At 42.1% G+C, this 17724-nt stretch overlaps 1 protein-coding gene across 3 annotated transcripts in view; it reads left to right on the top strand.

Annotated features, from left to right (window-relative positions):
* The window catches only part of SERPINE2 (serpin family E member 2), a 60944-nt gene that overhangs the window by 36498 nt on the left and 6722 nt on the right, over positions 1-17724 (top strand). For all 3 annotated transcript variants that reach the window (XM_081261683.1, XM_081261684.1, XM_081261685.1), the window contains 3 exons: positions 867-1094; positions 6406-6603; positions 17094-17292. In XM_081261683.1, coding sequence (XP_081117809.1) covers positions 867-1094; positions 6406-6603; positions 17094-17292 — 625 coding nt within the window. The remainder of the gene's footprint in view (positions 1-866; positions 1095-6405; positions 6604-17093; positions 17293-17724) is intronic.

Raw genomic sequence — 17724 nt, 5'->3', positions numbered from 1 at the left:
CCTCGCTTGTAAAATGGGCCTAGCCCACAGGATGGTGGGGGGGGGGGAGTCAGAAAGACCCTTTGTGGACCATGGGACAACCATGCCCTGCCCTTGTTGAAGGGGTCTGAAGGACACATCCATTTAGAGTGACAAGTCAGCCCTTTGAAAGACTGTCAAGGTGACTGGCAGGTTATTTTGAAAAGACACCAGGTGTTGAAGAAGAATCTGAAATTCAAGCTCTCTGTAGAAACAAAACATCTCATCCTTATGACTTATTTTTTTCTTTTTTGTGCTCTAAAACTAAACGGAGCATGTATGAATGGCTCATGTAAAATAAAGCTTATGTTGCCATAAAATTAATGTCTTTACTTTTTGAGCTTGATATCAGGGAAAAATCACATTGTTCTGGTTGGTGGCACATGGCAATTTTTAATAGTCTTTCTAATGTTTATTTTATTCATCTTTTTTTTTCCCCAAAAAGAAAAAAAAAAGTCACATTGTTAAATCCTTGGCAAGAAAGGAAGTAGCACTTACAATGTGTAGACAAGAGAGAGAGTGAATTGGAAGTTCCCTTTTTGGATCCCCACGTGGCTATAGAGGAGCATGCCAGCATTCATAAGGACCTGGTGCCCTCAGCGGCCACCAAGAGAGCGTAGGTCCACCCAGGGAAGGTGCTGAGAGTAGCTGAGCACGTCCGCTTTGATACAGGAGCGCAGCTGATTTTTAAGAAGCTTTGTCATTGAACTCCAGCCCCCTTAAGAAACAGTCCCCTGAGAAAACAGGAGACTTGCTGCTCCTTCTCGCCTATACTTGTTCGCTGTAATACAAAAGCTTGTCTTAATGCTTTCGTAAATATTTCTGCTTTACGTTTTTTTTTCCTTTAGGAGTTGGTAAAATGCTAAAGAAGATCAACAAGGCCATCGTGTCCAAGAAGAATAAAGACATTGTGACAGTGGCAAATGCCATGTTTGTCAAGAATGGCTTTAAAATGGAACTGCCCTTTGTTACAAGGAACAGAGACGTGTTTCAGTGTGAAGTGCAGAGTATGAACTTTGCGGACCCAGTGTCCACCAGCGATTCCATCAACATGTGGGTTAAAAACGAGACCAGGGGTGAGTGGCCACAGTGTCTGGTGTGACTTTGCACTCCGAGTGGAGGGGTGAGGTGGACTCCAATTTGTAGAGAAATGCCCGGCTGGGAAGCCCCTGGGGGCTACCTGCCTGGAGTCGGGGCAGGGGCAGCGCTCGGCCCTTCACCTCTCCCTGTGGCTGTGTCTCCTCTGCAGTCCTTGCCCACAGGCACTTGTCTGTTTCAAAGGTTTTCTGACTTGTCCTTCCTGCTTTTGCTGCTGTTGTCCCCTTGTCTGGGACATCCCGTTCGTCCTTGGCGTGGTTTGCCACTTCACTTCTAGCTGCCCGCTTGTTCCATCCCCTGACCCTGGATGCCCCCTCAGGTTCTCCTGGCCTATGATTATATGTCAACAAACTCCCCATTACAGCCTTTCCATCTCTCACGATGATCACTTATTTAGGAGTCTCTACTTCATTAGAGGGAGGAGATGCCACCACCTGTGTTTTAAACCTATCGGTCCGTAAACTGGAGGTGCATGTGGAAATGTTTAGGAGGAGCTGTGGGCTAGAACAACAGAGGATGTCAGCTTCCCTAATGCTAGGAGTGCAGATTTGGGCACCTGTGGTCACAGAACAGGCAGTCATAAGAGTGGTAGCTAAGAGACTCCCCAGGGAGAAGCCCAAGGTCAAAACCGAGGGAAAGCACAGCCTTCATGTTTCTCAAAGCACAGTCCTGGGGCCTGTGCATCAGAATGACCTGGTGCATGTTTAGAATGCAGAACCCTGGACCCGGCTGACCGAGTCAGAATCTCTGAGGGAGGCACTAGCAGCCCATCACCTGCTTACCTATGGGAGGTGGGCGAACCCTTGGAGGAGCTGGTGAACAGTGAAGAAGAAGGCTCAGGGCAAGTAAGCCCTGGTGGTTTTGGTAGATCCCTCCTCAGTCACTGTGCAGACCATTCTGTTTTCCTGAAACCATGACTGGCTCAGGAGAGCGGCAATACGTGCTCAGTGGTGTTTCTGGGCCATGGAGTTTGTGGACCTGGAAAGATAGCCAGCCAGCAGCAGGCGCTCTCAGAACTGGTCCCTGACCCTGACTCTGGCTAATGATTGTGTGATGTCATTACGCCAACCTGGCCCTCCTCTTTATCTGCAGGATGGCAGTATTAAATTATGTTAGTGTGCCACCTGGTGGTTTTCAAGTATTTTTAATATTCTGTTTAATATCCTAAAATGAATTTCATAGGAAAATATACCCTCTGCCCACATATACCAATTAAAAAAAGAAAAAAAGAAGACAATGTCAAACCATAAAAGCAAGGGAAAATAAAAGTAATTAATATGTGTGTTCATAGATAAACTCTTGGGTGTAACTATACCTGAAGACATAACAAAATACCAGATTCTTAAAGTAAATGTGAAGTGTCAGCTGCAAGCCGAGATGGCTGTGCTGTACTGGTGACTCAAAAGCCCTGAGCCCTGTTATTACCATTGCTGATGCAATTTTTTCTATAATTATGCAAAATGCTTGATAAATTTCAAAACAAAACAAAGCATAGGCTCCATTTGATTTTTATTTGCCTCGAAGTCACATTTCTGGCAAACTCAGTGTGTGTTAAAAGTCTACAGAATACACACATACAAATCTATTTCTGTGGATGAGTAACTTGGGTTTACATGTAAAAAGAGTGAGGTTCTGGGCTCAAATGATTCTAAGAAGGCTTCTGACTAACACAGATACTGGGTGGGTACTTGAAAATCATGCAAGGAGCAGGGCAGTTCTTCATCATGTGAGACTCTTGAACACTGCAGAGCGTGCAGCTTCTCTGGCTACTAGCCACACAACCAAAGATGCTCCCACAAGTTTCCAAAACTGGAAGATTGAGGAGTTCATCCCAAGGAGATGCTAGTTTCTTCCTTGCAGAGAGGGAGAGTCAAACACGCAGGCACTTGGCTGTACTCGTGTTGGGTCTGACCTGTCGGACCCTGCAGTCTCAGTTTCTCCAGGTAACCCGTGTGCCAGCCACGTGGGCTCCTCTTGGTCCCCTTGCTTCTCACCCTGTGTCCCTTCTCAGACCCACACATGCATCCAGCAGCCTGGGATGTTTTCTATCCTGCTTCCCTACATCAATAACAGCTCAATTCTGCCTTCATGTGAGTGCATAATAGTTAAAAAAGCAGGTTCTGAGTTTGAAGCTCAGTTCTGCCACTTACTAGCTATGTAACCTTGGGCAAGTGACTTGACCTCCCTGTGCCTCAGCATTCACCTCTGTAAAATGGAAATGCAATAGTGATACCTATGAGAGTAATAATATGGCATAAAGATTGTCATGAGGCCATGAGTAATACATATGAAGCATTTGGCAGAGGCCCAGTACTTAGGAATTGTCCAGTATGTGTGAGCTGTTTGTTATTTCAAGTAGTGCTTCCTCAAGGACCCCATCCGTCCTTGTCCCTGCTGATTGGTTCAGAATCCCTTGCGTTTACCCTCACAGTCCTCAGAATCACTACTCTAAGGTGTTTGTAAAATAGCAGCTTGTGCTTTACCAAGTCTTTATGCCAGCCCACCTCTGTCTCAGCCACAGCTCTTTGAGAGCAGGGCTCATATTTTGGTCTCTTATATAAGAGTGCCCTGGGGGCTGGGGATGTGGCTCAAGCAGTAGCGCACTCGCCTGGCATGCGTGCGGCCCGGGTTCGATCCTCAGCACCACATACCAACAAAGATGTTGTGTCCACCAAAAACTAAAAAATAAATATTAAAATTTCTCCCTGTCTCTCTCTCACTTCTCTCTTTAAAAAAAAAAAAAAAAAAAAAAAAAAAAAGAGTGCCCTGGCACCCGGTAGTTGGGTGGGTATCCCAGGATGATGGCCAGGTGGATGATGGACACACATTTGTGGCAGTTACTGATGGAAGGTCCCAGGTGCCTTCTTGCCTCCATACTGTGCTTCTCTTACCTTTTTTCCCCTTAGCCTTTCTTTTCCCATCTATTGCTTTCTGCCTCCTTATTATATAATGATCCTAAAAGTGGAAATTGTAGGCATTATTTATTTCTGCAAAAAAAAAAAAAAAAGGCTGAGAAGGCTTCCTCAGACACTTTGGAGCGCTGCGTGCGTGCTGCTCGCAGGGCTGGTGGAATGAGTGGCAGCGTGCTCTGTCTAGTGCGGTTCACTTTAGCTGGGGAGGGAGGCAGTTGAAATGGTGTCATGGTGCTAAGCCTCGGGCTTTATGGAAGGTTGAGGGAAGAGGCATCTCACAGGAAGTAGGGAGGAGAGTCATGGGAGGCTTGTAAACAGAGAGGACCCTGGGGCTACATCTTTAAGTGTAGTAGGGACTATACAGGGTGATGTTCCCATCAAAGGCAAGAAACAACATCACTATACTGGGAACGAAGTCTGAGGAGCTCACTGTTGGAGGAGCAGACCTCCACCCTTGATGCCTCTCCCCCCGCTCCCCCACAGTGCCTGCCCAGCCTTGTCCTGAATTGAATGATGCCTGTTGATAGCTTACTGTTCCTTTCTGGTCCCAAGTGAAGGTGGCATTGCCGCCCCCTTGTGGCAGTTAGGAGCTGCAATGAGGCTGTTGTAGAATAGAAATGTCACCTGTGCCATTTGCCATGGCTCATTGAAATGTTTGCTTCTTGTGCCCAGGATCCCCTTAAGCTTCAGTTAAAAGGGTTTAATGCTGTCTGCTGAGTTAGGTGGCATGGCTTCTTTAGAATCTGTTTATTTTATTGTCACCACTAGAAGAATTATGTCTCACATCTGTGTCATGCATTGCTTTATTGAGCAAAAAATTTCAATGAACTAATTTTAATAGTGTGCACATGTATACACACACACACACAGAGAGAGAGAGAGAGAGAGAGAGAGAGAGAGAGAGAGGACTGAATATTCAAATATTCAAAGACCAAGCCAAAAGAACCTAATTGAAAACCCAGCCAGGTGTGGTGGCACATACCTGTAATCCCAGCTATTCAGGAGACTGAGGCAGGAGGATTGCAAGTTCAAGGACAGCCTCAGCAAGTCAGTAAGATCCTGTCTCAAAATAAAAAGGCTTGGAACTCAGAGATAGAAAGTAGAACATTTGCCTAGCATGTTTGGTCCCTAATACCAGAATAAAAAGGAAAAGAAAACAAAAGACAAGCTTCAGCCACAATCTCCCTCGAGAAGAGCCTTGTGAGCATTGTTGGGAAGCTGTTTTCACTCCTGATGCAAATAAGACAGACCATCCCTGACATCTCATGCACAGCATCGTCTTTCAAAGTGAGGAGGTCATCGAGACTGGCTCGATGACTAGTCGGGACCTAGTTCAATGCCTGACGTATACATGGAGAAACTACTGTTCAATTTTAGCTCTTTTTTTTTTAAGGTTAGAGTTTTTTTTTTTAACTTTTATTCTAATTTGTTATATATGGCAGCAGGATGCATTACAATTCATATTACACATATAGAGCACAATTTTTTCATATCTCTGGTTGTATACAAAGTATATTCACACCATTAGTGTCTTCTACATATACTTTGGGTAATTATGTCCATCTCATTCCACAATTGTTTTTACCCCCTTGCCCCCTCCCTTCCCCGTCCTCCCCTTTACCCTATCTAAAGTTCATCTAATTTTCCCATGCTCCCCCTCCCAACCCCACTATGAATCAGCCTCCTTATATCACAGAAGACATTTGGCATTTGGTTTTTTAGATTGGCTTACTTCCCTTTGCATTATGTTCTCTAGCTCCAACCATTTACCTGCAAATGCCAATCAATTTAAGCTCTTTTTTTTTTAAGTAATTATGAGGCCTATGATAACCAGGGATTCTAAACATTTCAGAAATCTTGACAGAAATCAAGTGCTTCTCCTCGTAACTCTGCAAGGGCTGAAGTATTTATTTTTCAGGTGTTGAATCAACCCAATGAGGAAAAAAAACAAAGCAACACAAAACCACTTCTCTTGTGAGGACCAAGGACTCTCACCAGTAGTCACTGTGTCTGTTAAAAATCAGTAAAAATGGGGAAGATTAACCAAATAGAGTTTATTTGAATGAGTAAACTATTCTAAACCAGGGAGGTTAGAGGAAATTAGCTGTAATTTCTCAATTTAAAGTTTGGATTCTTTTAACTAAGGGATCTCTACATTCTTTTCCAGTCTTGGATTTTTAACTTGTTTTAAACTCTCCTTGAACATGGTAAATTGGGTGAGAAAAAAATTAGAACGTATAAAAGGGTGTTTGAACAATTGTCTTTTAAAGTCCTTTAAAAATCCATTGGCTTGTAGTTCCACCTGATCAACAGCCATTTGCCCTCACCATGGCCACCAGTCCTGAGGTTTCTGCTTGTTTGCTCTTGGACTTCACAGGCATGATCGACAGCCTGCTGTCCCCAGATCTTATTGATGGCATGCTCACCAAAATGGTCCTCGTCAACGCAGTATATTTTAAGGGTTTGTGGAAATCGCGGTTTCAACCTGAGAACACCAAGAAGCGAACATTCGTGACAGCAGACGGGAAATCCCACCAAGTGCCAATGCTGGCCCAGCTCTCCGTGTTCCGGACTGGTAAGTTCTTGCTGGGTGACACCTGTCCTAGAACATGCTAGTGGCAGGAAGCTCTGGAGGGCTTTAACTTATTCAGGAGCAAATCTTAAGTTTTACTTTTTAAAGTAAAGGGGCAGCGTAGGGTACTAAAACTTGGGATTTTTAAAAGTGCATGGTAAATCATTGTACTATGCACAAAGATTTTGTATTAATACATAATGTGTAGGGTTTTTGACTGAAAAAGATGAAAGGATAATTCATGAAATAGGGATAAATGGGCACTAAACACATGCAAGGATTATCAAGTCGTTGGTAGTCTTATATTTCTAAGTTAAAAGTGAAGGTAAAAATTAAGTTTATTTTTCACTTAACATATCAATAAAAATTAGGATTGGTAAAACCTAGGGATGCTCTGGGGTTGGGGGAAGAGGGCCTCCTGAGCTTGTATGGTGTTTGGGGTTGGTGCTTGTCCTAGCTCCCCACTCCAGGGAAGATAATCACCCTCTAGCAAATAAGTAGAAGTCAGCTGTCAACATAGAGTCAACCCTCATATCTGACATTCCGTATCTTCAGGTTCTATCAGTCTCACATTGAAAATATTTTTAAAAATTGCATTGTTGATATTTTTACTTGTGATTATTCCCTGAACAAAACAGGAAGTATCACAACTATTTATATAGCCTTTTCATCATATTAAGCATTATAAGCTAGAAATGATTTGAAGTGGATAGGAAGATGTGTGAAGTACTTCATGGATTTATATAAAGGACTTGAGCATTTGTGGATTTTGTTGTCCCTGGGAATCCCAGAACTGATGCTCTGAGGATAATGGAGTATTGTGATAGTTAGATTTAGATTTACATAAATAAAAAAGATTGTACAATATATGTTTGATTTCAGAAAACAAGCTATGAAGCAGCAAATGCTGATGAACCTTATTTAAACTACTTTGCAAATCTTCATGTCTGTAGAAAGATGTCTTGAAGGATGTTCACAGTGGTAGGATTTCAAATAATTTTTTTATTTGAATTTGAAATTTCTTTTAATGTGCAGTTTTCAGTTTAACAGGGGAAAATATAATCACTGATGTCTTCCATTGTACCCAAGTCAGACGTAGGTACCCAAGGGTCGTGGTTTCTACTTCTCATTCACTGAAGCACTCTTGATCTGATAAGATCTTTGTTTTTCTTTTGCAAGGTAGACATTGTAGCTGTAGGGTACACCTGATATGGGGGTCCTAAGTGGTACTTTCTCATGTTCAGGATGCATCAGCTCCAAACAGCCAGACGTTTTGCCAGCTGCCTGATTAAGATTGAAGTTAAGGAGTGGTTCATGGGGCCACAGTCTACTTTACTTTTCCTATTGATCGTTCATTATCAGTTAAGCTTCTAGGGAAAAAAAATGCCAAATTGTTTTAGTCAACAAATGTTTTTTTAAAATGTGTGTTTTAAGTACAATGTGTTCTTAAAACCCCCATGGGAAAGTATTGTACTAAGCAGCTGAGCATAATAAATGCCTCCTTTTAAAAAAATTATTGATGCATTATAATTATAGATATTAGAGGGATTCATTGTCACATATTCATACATGCACACCACATAATTTGGCCAGTTTTGTTCCCCAGTACCTCCCTTATTCCTCCCCCTGGTTTGCCCTCTCTACTCTACTAGTCTCCTATTTTCATGTAATCCCTCCCCTTTATGTCCTTTTTTCTCTGTAGCTTCCACATATGAGAGAAAACACATGACCCTTGACCTTCTGAGTTTGGCTTATTTCAGTTAACATAATGGTCTCAAGTTTCATTTATTTCCCTGAAAGCCACATAATTTCATTCTTCCTTGTGGCTTAATAAAACTCTATTATGTATATATACCACATTCTGTTTATCCATTCATCCGTTGATGGACACCTAGGCTGGTTTCATAGTTTGGCTATTGTGAATTGTGCTACTGTAAACATAATACTGTAGTATGATGACTTAATTCTTTTTTTAATTTTTTATTCTTATTTGTTATATATGACAGTGGAATACATTGCAACTCAGAGAGAGAGCACAATTTTTTATATCTCTATGTACAAAGTGTATTCACACCATTGGTGTCTTTATACATGTACTTTGGATAATGATGGCCGTCTCATTCCACCATTATTTCTAACCCCATGCCCCCTCCCTTTCCCTTCCACCCCTTTGTCCTATCTAGAATCTGTCTATTCCTCCCTCCCATGCTCCCTCTCCCAACCTCACTATGAATCAGCCTCCTTATATCAGAGAAAACATTTGGCATTTGGCGGGGGTGAATGGATAATTTCACTTAGCATTATCTTCTCCATCTCCATCCATTTACCTGCAAATGCCATGATTTTATTCTCTTTTATTGCTGAGTAACATTCCATTGTGTGTATATACCACATTTTTTTTTCAATCCATTCATCTACTGAAGGGCATCTAGATTGGTTCCACAATTTAGCTATTGTGAATTGTACTGCTGCAAACATTAATGTGCCTGTGTCCCTGTAGTGTGCTATTTTTAAGTCCTTTGGGTATAGATCAAGGAGAGGGATAGCTGGGTCAAATGGTGGTTCCATTCCCAGTTTTCCAAGGAATCTCCATACTGCTTTCCATATTGGCTGCACCAATTTGCAGTGCCACCAGCAATGTATGAGTGTGCCTTTTCCCCACTTCCTCGCCAACACTTATTGTTGTTTGTATTCTTAATAGCTGCTATTCTAACTGGAGTGATATGAAATCTTAGAGTAGTTTTAATTTGCATTTATCTAATTGCTAGAAATGATGAACATTTTTTCATATATTTGTTGATTGATAGTATATCATCTTCTGAGAAGTATCTGTTCAGGTCCTTGGCCTATTTATTGACTGGGTTATTTGTTTGTTTGTTTATTTGTGTGTTTGGGTTTTTTTTTTTTTAGCTTTTTGAGTTCATTTATTTGTTGAGTCTTTTTCTTTTTTAAGGAATGAACTCTATGCAATGAACTTTCCTCTTAGTACTGCCTTCATAGTATCCCAGAGATTTCTATATGTTGTGTCAGTGTTCTTATTTACCTTTAAGAATTTTTTAATCTCCTCCTTGATGTCTTTTGCAACCCACTGTTTATTCAGTAACACATTATTTAGCCTCCGGGTGTTGGAGTAATTTTTATTTTTTATTTTGTCATTGATTTCTAATTTCATTCCATTATGATCTGATAAAATGCAGGGTAGTATCCCTACTTTTTTGTATTTGCTGAGAGTTACTTTGTGGCATATTATATGGTCTGTTTTAGAGAAGGATCCATGTGCTGCTGAGAAGAAAGTATATTTGCTTGTTTTTGAAGGATGAAATATTCTATATATGTCAGTTAAATATAAGTTATTGATTGTATTATTGAGTTCTATAGTTTCTTTGTTCAGTTTTTGTTTTGGAAGATATATCCAATGGTGAGAGAGTTGTATTAAAATTACCCAAGATTATTGTTTTGTAGTCAATTTGACTATTGACCTTGAGAAGAATTTGTTTGATGAACACAGATGCTCCATTGTTTGGGGCATATATATTTATAGTTGTTATGTTTTGTTGGTGTATGGTTCCCTTGAGCAGTATGAAATGTCCTTATTTATTCCTTTTAATTAACTTTGGCTTGAATTCTACTTTTTTTTGATTTGAGGATGGAAATTCCTGCTTGCTTCCGTAGTCCATGTGAGTGGTGTGATCTTTCCTAACATTTCACCTTCGGTCTGTGGATGTCTTTTCCTATCAGATGAGTGATGACTTCATTCTTTAGGATAATACCCAGAGATAGCTGGCTCCATACCTAGTCTTTTGACTCTCTGTACTGTAAGTGGTTCCTTTTGCTTGAAAATGATTTCCACTTTCTGGTCACATTGAGCTCCCAGACCAGGGTTGTGCTGCCTGAGAAGACTTCATTGAAACACTGATGCGACCCCTCAGCGGTTTTATTTTAGGTCATCTTTTGTACATACTTTGCATTCTATTAAAGATTAAAAGTGAGGTGTTCTCATTGTATGTTTTTTTGGATATTGTTGTTGCTGAAAAACAAGGAAAAACAAGCCAGTATTCCAAGATTAATATGCAAGGATTTTTAGGCATATGTGTGCAAGATTCAAATGTTTGCTTTTATAGAAATATAACTTTTTTTAGTAGATGGACTGCACCTAGAGAGGAACACCTCAGGGTAGCTTTTCAATTAAGAACTGATTTGTTCAAGAAAATGTGTGTGTATTAAAGAAAATGATAAATAAATGTATTCTTATCATCAGTTATGACACTCGACAGAACCACAGTGCTCATGTCTTCCCTCCACCTCCCGGATGCATGCCCTCCCTTCTCTGCCCCCACAAGTGTGCTTCGGTGGACTCCTTTGCCCTCTGGCTTCCTGTGGCGTTGGCTAGTGGGGAGCTGCTGGCTCGATGGGGTGAAGGAAGGAGAGGGTTTGGGGCCTTGACTTCCCAGCCCTGTTCCTGCAGTACTACACCTTGCTCCACTGAAGATCTGTCCTGACGAGGGGGTGCCCAGGCAGTCTTTCTGGGTCACTGCCCTAAGGCTGGCAGTGGTGCCCACTGTGTGCTGTGTAGGGTGCCATCTCTAATAGCTTCTCTATCCTGCCCCTGCTTTGTAAGTAATGCTGTCTTTAAAGTCTGCTGAAATGACCCTGTCTGGTGTCTTTCTGTTTCCTGTCCCTGACTGGTCTGCTCTGAGCCAGAACTGAGCCTGAGCCTCTCCTCCTTGCTCCTTCACACACACACACACACACACACACACTCGTGTGCTTGCTTGCGCGCGCACGCGCTCTCTCTCTCTCTCTCTCTCTCTCTCTCTCTCTCTCACACACACACACACACACACACACACACACACACACACACACAGGAAAGCGCCTCCCGTGTCCTCCTCCCCAGCCTCTCTGTGCCGTCGGGAGTTTACTGAGTAGTGTGGAACTAGACCCAGCTGCTTTCATGGGCCATGCTGCAGGGTACCAGGGTGTCCTGTGTGGCCTGGTCTCTCGCCCTGCCACCAGAGGGACTTTCGCCATGACGGGCAGGCTTGTCCCGACCGGGCAGGGGGAGCACAGAGGCTGTGGTGTGCCCATGCAGCCTGTGGTTCCTCGACTGCAGGCCACTCACACCAGCCCCTCTGCCATCTCCTCCCTCTGCCATCGTCAGCAGTGGGCTCTGTGCCCATGCTCACCTGGCCTGCGGTGCCACCTGCCAGGTGTTCCTGGGCCTCAGGGAATCCTTGCTGTCCTTGATCACTTTGCTGAAGTGTGGCCATCCAGTTTACCTTAAGTTCCTTCCTTCCATTGTCATCAAGACATCTGAGAGGAGTCACTGGCTAACATTAAGGAGAGAGGTGCAAAATTAAAGAGGACAGAAGTCCTTCTGACTTAATGCCCCGTAAAGTGTAAGCACTTCAAGGATATTTTAAAATGGAAACTTTAAAATCTTTTTTAATAGAAGTGTATTTCACATTCACTGCAAGATCAAATAAACAGTATGGAAAGCAGAAAGGAAAAATTCCCCTATAGTCACATTTCCTAGGATAAGACCCCTACTAAATGCTAGGTATATCATTTGAGATTTTTTCTATAGATATATAAAGTATTTATGAAGCTTTTGTGCATATATAAGATTAAAATGTGATTTCTATTCCATAATCTGCTTTTTTCCTTGGCAAGTATGTTTTGGAAAACTTTTTCTTGAGGCTTTAGGTGACTTTACCAGCTGGGTAGTATTCCATCATTAGCTTGCCTTAATGTCCTATGGATGGCCATTTACTTTTTTTCCTATAATGGACAGCACTGCAATAAATATTCTTATACATCAGTTTCTAGATACTTACTAGTACTTTCAGTACTTCTAAAGGTAATTTGCTCGAATGAAGGTTGCTGAGTCAAAGTTGTTATTTTTTTTGTCTTTATGGTTATGATTTAGACACTAGGAACTTTATTCTGCAAAAGACCACACACACACAAAAAAATCAGACGTTCATTTGCAGCTTGTCTTTCTCTTCCATGTTTGCAGCTCACACCTGTCTGACATCTTACTTCTCTGCTTGCCCCCTACTGATGATATTCCCCTTCTTGCCCATCTGGTTTCCCTCTGAGGTTCCTCAGCAGCAAATGGCTCTAGTGTTCACCCAGTTGCTGAAGCGCACACACCGCCCTCCCCACCCCCTCATTTCTCCAAACTCCTCTTGGACTCCAGTCCACAATGTCCATAGCCATATGTAGTCAATCTATTTTGTTTTGTTTTGCTTTTAATTTCATTTCTACCAAAGTTTTTTAAGAGCTCAGAAAATCCATAGTTACTTTTGGTATAAGGAAATTAGAAGGACTTTCATTTATAAAGCTTTCCTACTAGTGAATATTTAAAATAGTCTCTTTGATTTTAAGGCTAAGAAGAGTTCTTAACATTTCAATGAGTTTAGTCATATCTTCCCTTGTTAGGACTTAAAGTGGGAATAAGAGTATTATAGAGGGCTTTCCAGGAGAACTGGAATTCCCAAATCTCCACATACTTGCAGTACTTGACTAGTTTACTTATTATGTTTCCCATAAAAAGTTTGGTTGATCACCATTCAACTAAAAGAAAAGACTTGTCTGTTCTTTTCAGAGTGAGTGAACCTGCTTCCCATTGTATACACTGCAGACTGTCATTGAAGAACCCCTGGTGTAGTTACCAAGTGTTGAGGCGCAGGGAGCAGGAGTGGGCACTTTAGAGAAAGAAGCTCTGGGACCACAAGCAGATCCACACCCAGATCCCAGCTCCCAGGCACCTTCCTGCTCTGGAGTCGGGTTCCAGGGTAGCAGGTGTAATAACCCTCTATCATTGATTCTGTGGTCAGAATGAGCAGTGACCTAACATCGAAGAAGTGAGCAAACTTCTCCTGGAAGTTTTGGTCATGTGCCAGCCTGCGCTGAGCACTCTATACATATTATCTCATTCCATTTTCATGTAAGGCATTATCACAGCATTTTACAGATAAATAAACTAAGACTGGAGCTGAGGAGCTTGCCAAAGTCTCAGAGCTGGTGTGCTGTGGAGGGAGTCCTGAATCTGGGTTCCAGGATCTGCTGTAAAGGCTGCTGTGGTGACCAGACAGAAGGAGAGGAGAGGTATTGATTTCTCTCTCAACTCCTCAAGCTGCCACCTGAAGCCAAGCATGGATGTGGGTGGGAACACCTGATGTTGGTCGGATACTGTGGTCAGAAGCAGAAGTAGGACCTGGAGGAGATCAGTCATCACGCAGATGTGAGCGCTGGGTGCAGAACAGTTGTCAGTATTGCTTATCAGTAGTGGCTAGCCAGTCAAGGATGGCTTAGTCTGTGGACAGGTGTGCCACCTCCCCACCTCAGGCACGCCATGCTCTTTCATTATTCATAGCCTCCATCCTTCTTAGCAGAGCAGTAAATATTTCTAAAAACAATTAATGCCTCCAAGTCCTTATGTTATGCCCTGGAACAATAATGTATTAACTACTTATCAGATTTCACAGTTTCTAAAAATTAGCTCTGCCAAAATAGAACTTTTCTTCTAGGATTAAGAGGTTTGTTAGGAAGTGATCTTTTTTTTTTCCCCTCATTTTTCTTGACTTCGCAGTTTCTACTGAGACCATTTTATTGCACAGACTGAAAATGAAGATGAAGAGTACTAACTTTGATCTCGGGTAGCCAGGCTGGGGTGACTTGACAGCATCCTGAGCTGAGGTGGGTGGTGCTGGGTTCCTGGACGGCCCACAGACTACACAGCTCGTAGGACCATGAGAGACCAGGCAACCCTGCTGACAGCCCACGTCTTCTTCCCAGAGGAGCAGCTGTAATGTCACCTTAGAGCATCAATATTCTAGTAGCTTCACTGTTTTATCATATTTTATGGCTAAAAGCATTTGTTCTGTAACAAAGATCACTCTCTTTCTCTCCTTGTGCCTTTTTCTCTCTCCCTGGACTGGTCCCTCTCAGACCTGGCTGCTGAAGGCCCCCATCTCCAGTGCAGTGATGGCAGGGGGCTTCTCCAGAGGAAAGTCCAGAGAAACTAGTGAAGGAAAACCCACCTTTTTATTCTTTCATAATTGTGTTGTCCCTCAAGATCATTTGGAAGAGCAGGAGCCAAAATTCACTGGGCACAGACCCTGGGCCAGGCCTGCCCAGGGCCTCAGCTCTTTTCTTATTTAATCATCATGCCCTTTGGGAGGCACAGACTGTAGCATCCTGACATCTCCATTCTGTACACAAGGAGGCAGTTCCGATAACGGCACCAAGACCAGAGTTCTTAAAAGCTTGATGTGCCTAATAAAACACTTCAGAAATCCACCATAAATCTGGAAACACTAGTGTCCCATTCATGTGGTTAAGTTTGTGTAACTCTTTTCAATACATGACTGATTTAAATATTTAATTGAATTCTCTGGCATGCTCTATGGAAAACTTTCTCTGAGGGTTGGTTAGTAGCCTTCCTGGGCCTCTTGCCATGAGCTGGGTGGCGTGCTGGCACCCTCTGTGATTATGTTTTCTTTTTTTTTTTCCTTTTTTTTTATTGTACACATGTATTTAACAATGCAGTTTTAGCACAGAATGCTAAGAGCACTTTTCATATTTTGTGGAGAGGCTTGAAACACACGGACTTTCTATTGATATTCATACCCATAGCACATTCAATTCTGACTCCTAAATGGATGCATTACAATTGGTTTAGAATTCAAAGGCTTAATGGCAAAAATCAGAGGAGGAAAAAATAGCATGTAAGTTTCTTTTACATAACTGGCTAAAAAATAAATTAGATAATAAATACAATTTAATACGGTCTCATATGTCCCGAAGGAGGTGGTACCTGATTTAGAGAGTAATCACTATGTCTAAATAAAAAATTACCTATTTGGAACTTCTGCAACTGCAAGATCACAGAATGGCGTGGCTCTTTTCCACCAGTGCTCAGTTTTGCTGCTTAGTAGCCATCTTAGCCTTTTGTTCTTATTGTTGCTATAACAAACTATCTAAGACTGGGTAATTGATGAAGAATAGAGGTTTGTTTGGCTTGATGTTCTGCAACCTGGAAAGTCCAGCAGCATGGTGCTGGCATCTGTCAGAATCTAGTGAGGGCCTTCTTGCTGCATCATAACATGGCGACAGGCATCACAGGGTGAGACAAGCAAGCATGCTAGCTCAGGTCACTTTTCCTTTTCTTATAAAGCCCTTATACCAGTATGGGGACCCCACTCACTGGAGCTCATCTAATCCCAATTACCTCCCTCAGGCCCCTCCTCCTAATACCATATACATACGAGTTTGCAGATTAAGTTTCTAACGTGACTTTCAGGGGAAACAGTGAAACCATATTACTTGCTAAATATTTTTAACGTTTTACTTGGAATTAAGAGGTCATAGGGTCAAATTAGACTGGGAAATATGGGGATAGATAGGGTTAGATGCTTTTCTCAGCTGTGAAATGCCTCAGCCTTCACAGTACTGGTATAGATTCTGAATTTATAAGAAGACTTGCTTGTGTACTTCCCAAACTTACTACAATGTGGAATATCAATGTGAGCAGCTTGCAGATAGTGTATGCTCTAGACAATATTTTGAGAAATGCTGGTTTAAATCATTCTTGAGATTTTCTTAGGAGGTGTAAGTACCCTAAAATATCTAAAAACCCTGGTGGTAGTTCCTGGAGAGGTGTGTAGTGAGAAGGGAGTCATGGTAGCAAAATAAGGCAGACTGTTAAACTTCTCTCATTGTGACCTCCTCCAGTAAAATAGGGCCAACTGTGCCTACCTCCTGGAGGCTGCAGGCTCTATGTCTGTCCAAGTGGTCGGTGTGCGCCAGGTAGAGTGGGCCCTAAATGATAGAAGCTGTTTCTCCTCTCTCTTCTTTTCATACATACACAAACATTTACCCAAAGTAAGGAGCATAGATAATACAATTGTACGTATATGGGATTCTTGCTAAATGAATAGATTTTAGCTGTTCTTGTCACAAAAATACATAATACCTCCTCTCTCTTTTAAAAAAAAAAAAGCAAATGTGAGATGGTATGTTCATTTGTGTCACTATTGTAATTATTTTGCCCTCCATATGTATCCCATAACATCATGTTGTATACCTTAATTATACACAATGCAATTTGTTTTAAAAAACTGAATGAAAAAAAAACTGACTCTAAGGTAGACAGATCCATTATTTTATTCATGTAAAGGTCAACTTCTTGTAAAGCACTGTATTCTGAGTGCCTAATGATCTAGTTAAAGTCTACTCAACAGAATTGAAGTAAGGTCAGTGGTGCCCAATGGCGTTCTGTCTAGACTGAAGAAAAGGATTCTGCACCAGGGAAGGAAGAAATCATTGACCTTATCTTTGTCCTTCTGAGGAAGCTACTTCTGGTAAAGGGAGATTCTCCAGGGGAATTGCTATCTTCCCTCCAGGGCTCCCCTGGTGACCAGCAATCACTCATGCCCCTTCAGAAGTCATTGAAGATACACTGAACCTGCCTCTGATTTATTTAGGGTCTACAAGCACCCCTGGTGACTTATGGTACAACTTCATAGAACTGCCCTACCACGGGGAAAGCATCAGCATGCTGATTGCCCTGCCAACCGAGAGTTCCACCCCACTGTCGGCCATCATCCCCCACATCAGCACCAAGACCGTAAACAGCTGGATGAGCATGATGGTGCCCAAGAGGGTCCAGGTGGTCCTGCCCAAGTAAGTGGCCCTTCCCTAAAGGAAAACTTGGGATTGTCCCATCAGTACCTATTAACGTCAGATACCAGGCAGCATGAGGCTAAAATATGGCACATCATGGAGCCCATTTCATTTTGCAGAAACTGCATGGTGGGAATACAAGGCTGAGCTTTTCTGAAAGCTTTCTTTCAGTTTTGGTAGGATAAAGATAATAAGAAAGGAGAGATGGCAGCCTTGGTCTCCGAACCTCCTCCATAGGAGCAAAAGTTCTTCATGACTCTGTAACAACTTTTCATGTTTCATTTGGGTGGAAAAAATTGAGAAACATATGCATGTTATCATAATATAGATGAAAATACAATGACATTTAACCTATTAAGCCCCATCGTCCCAGGTATGAGACATCTATAAAAACTTAAGAGCAATAAATAATACCATTTATGCAACTTTTGT

Source organism: Spermophilus citellus (genome assembly GCF_964194105.1).
Source record: "Spermophilus citellus genome assembly, chromosome: 11".
Lineage (NCBI taxonomy): Eukaryota > Metazoa > Chordata > Mammalia > Rodentia > Sciuridae > Spermophilus > Spermophilus citellus.
Note: the sequence above shows the minus strand (reverse complement) of the source record. Positions and strands in the feature narration are given on the sequence as shown.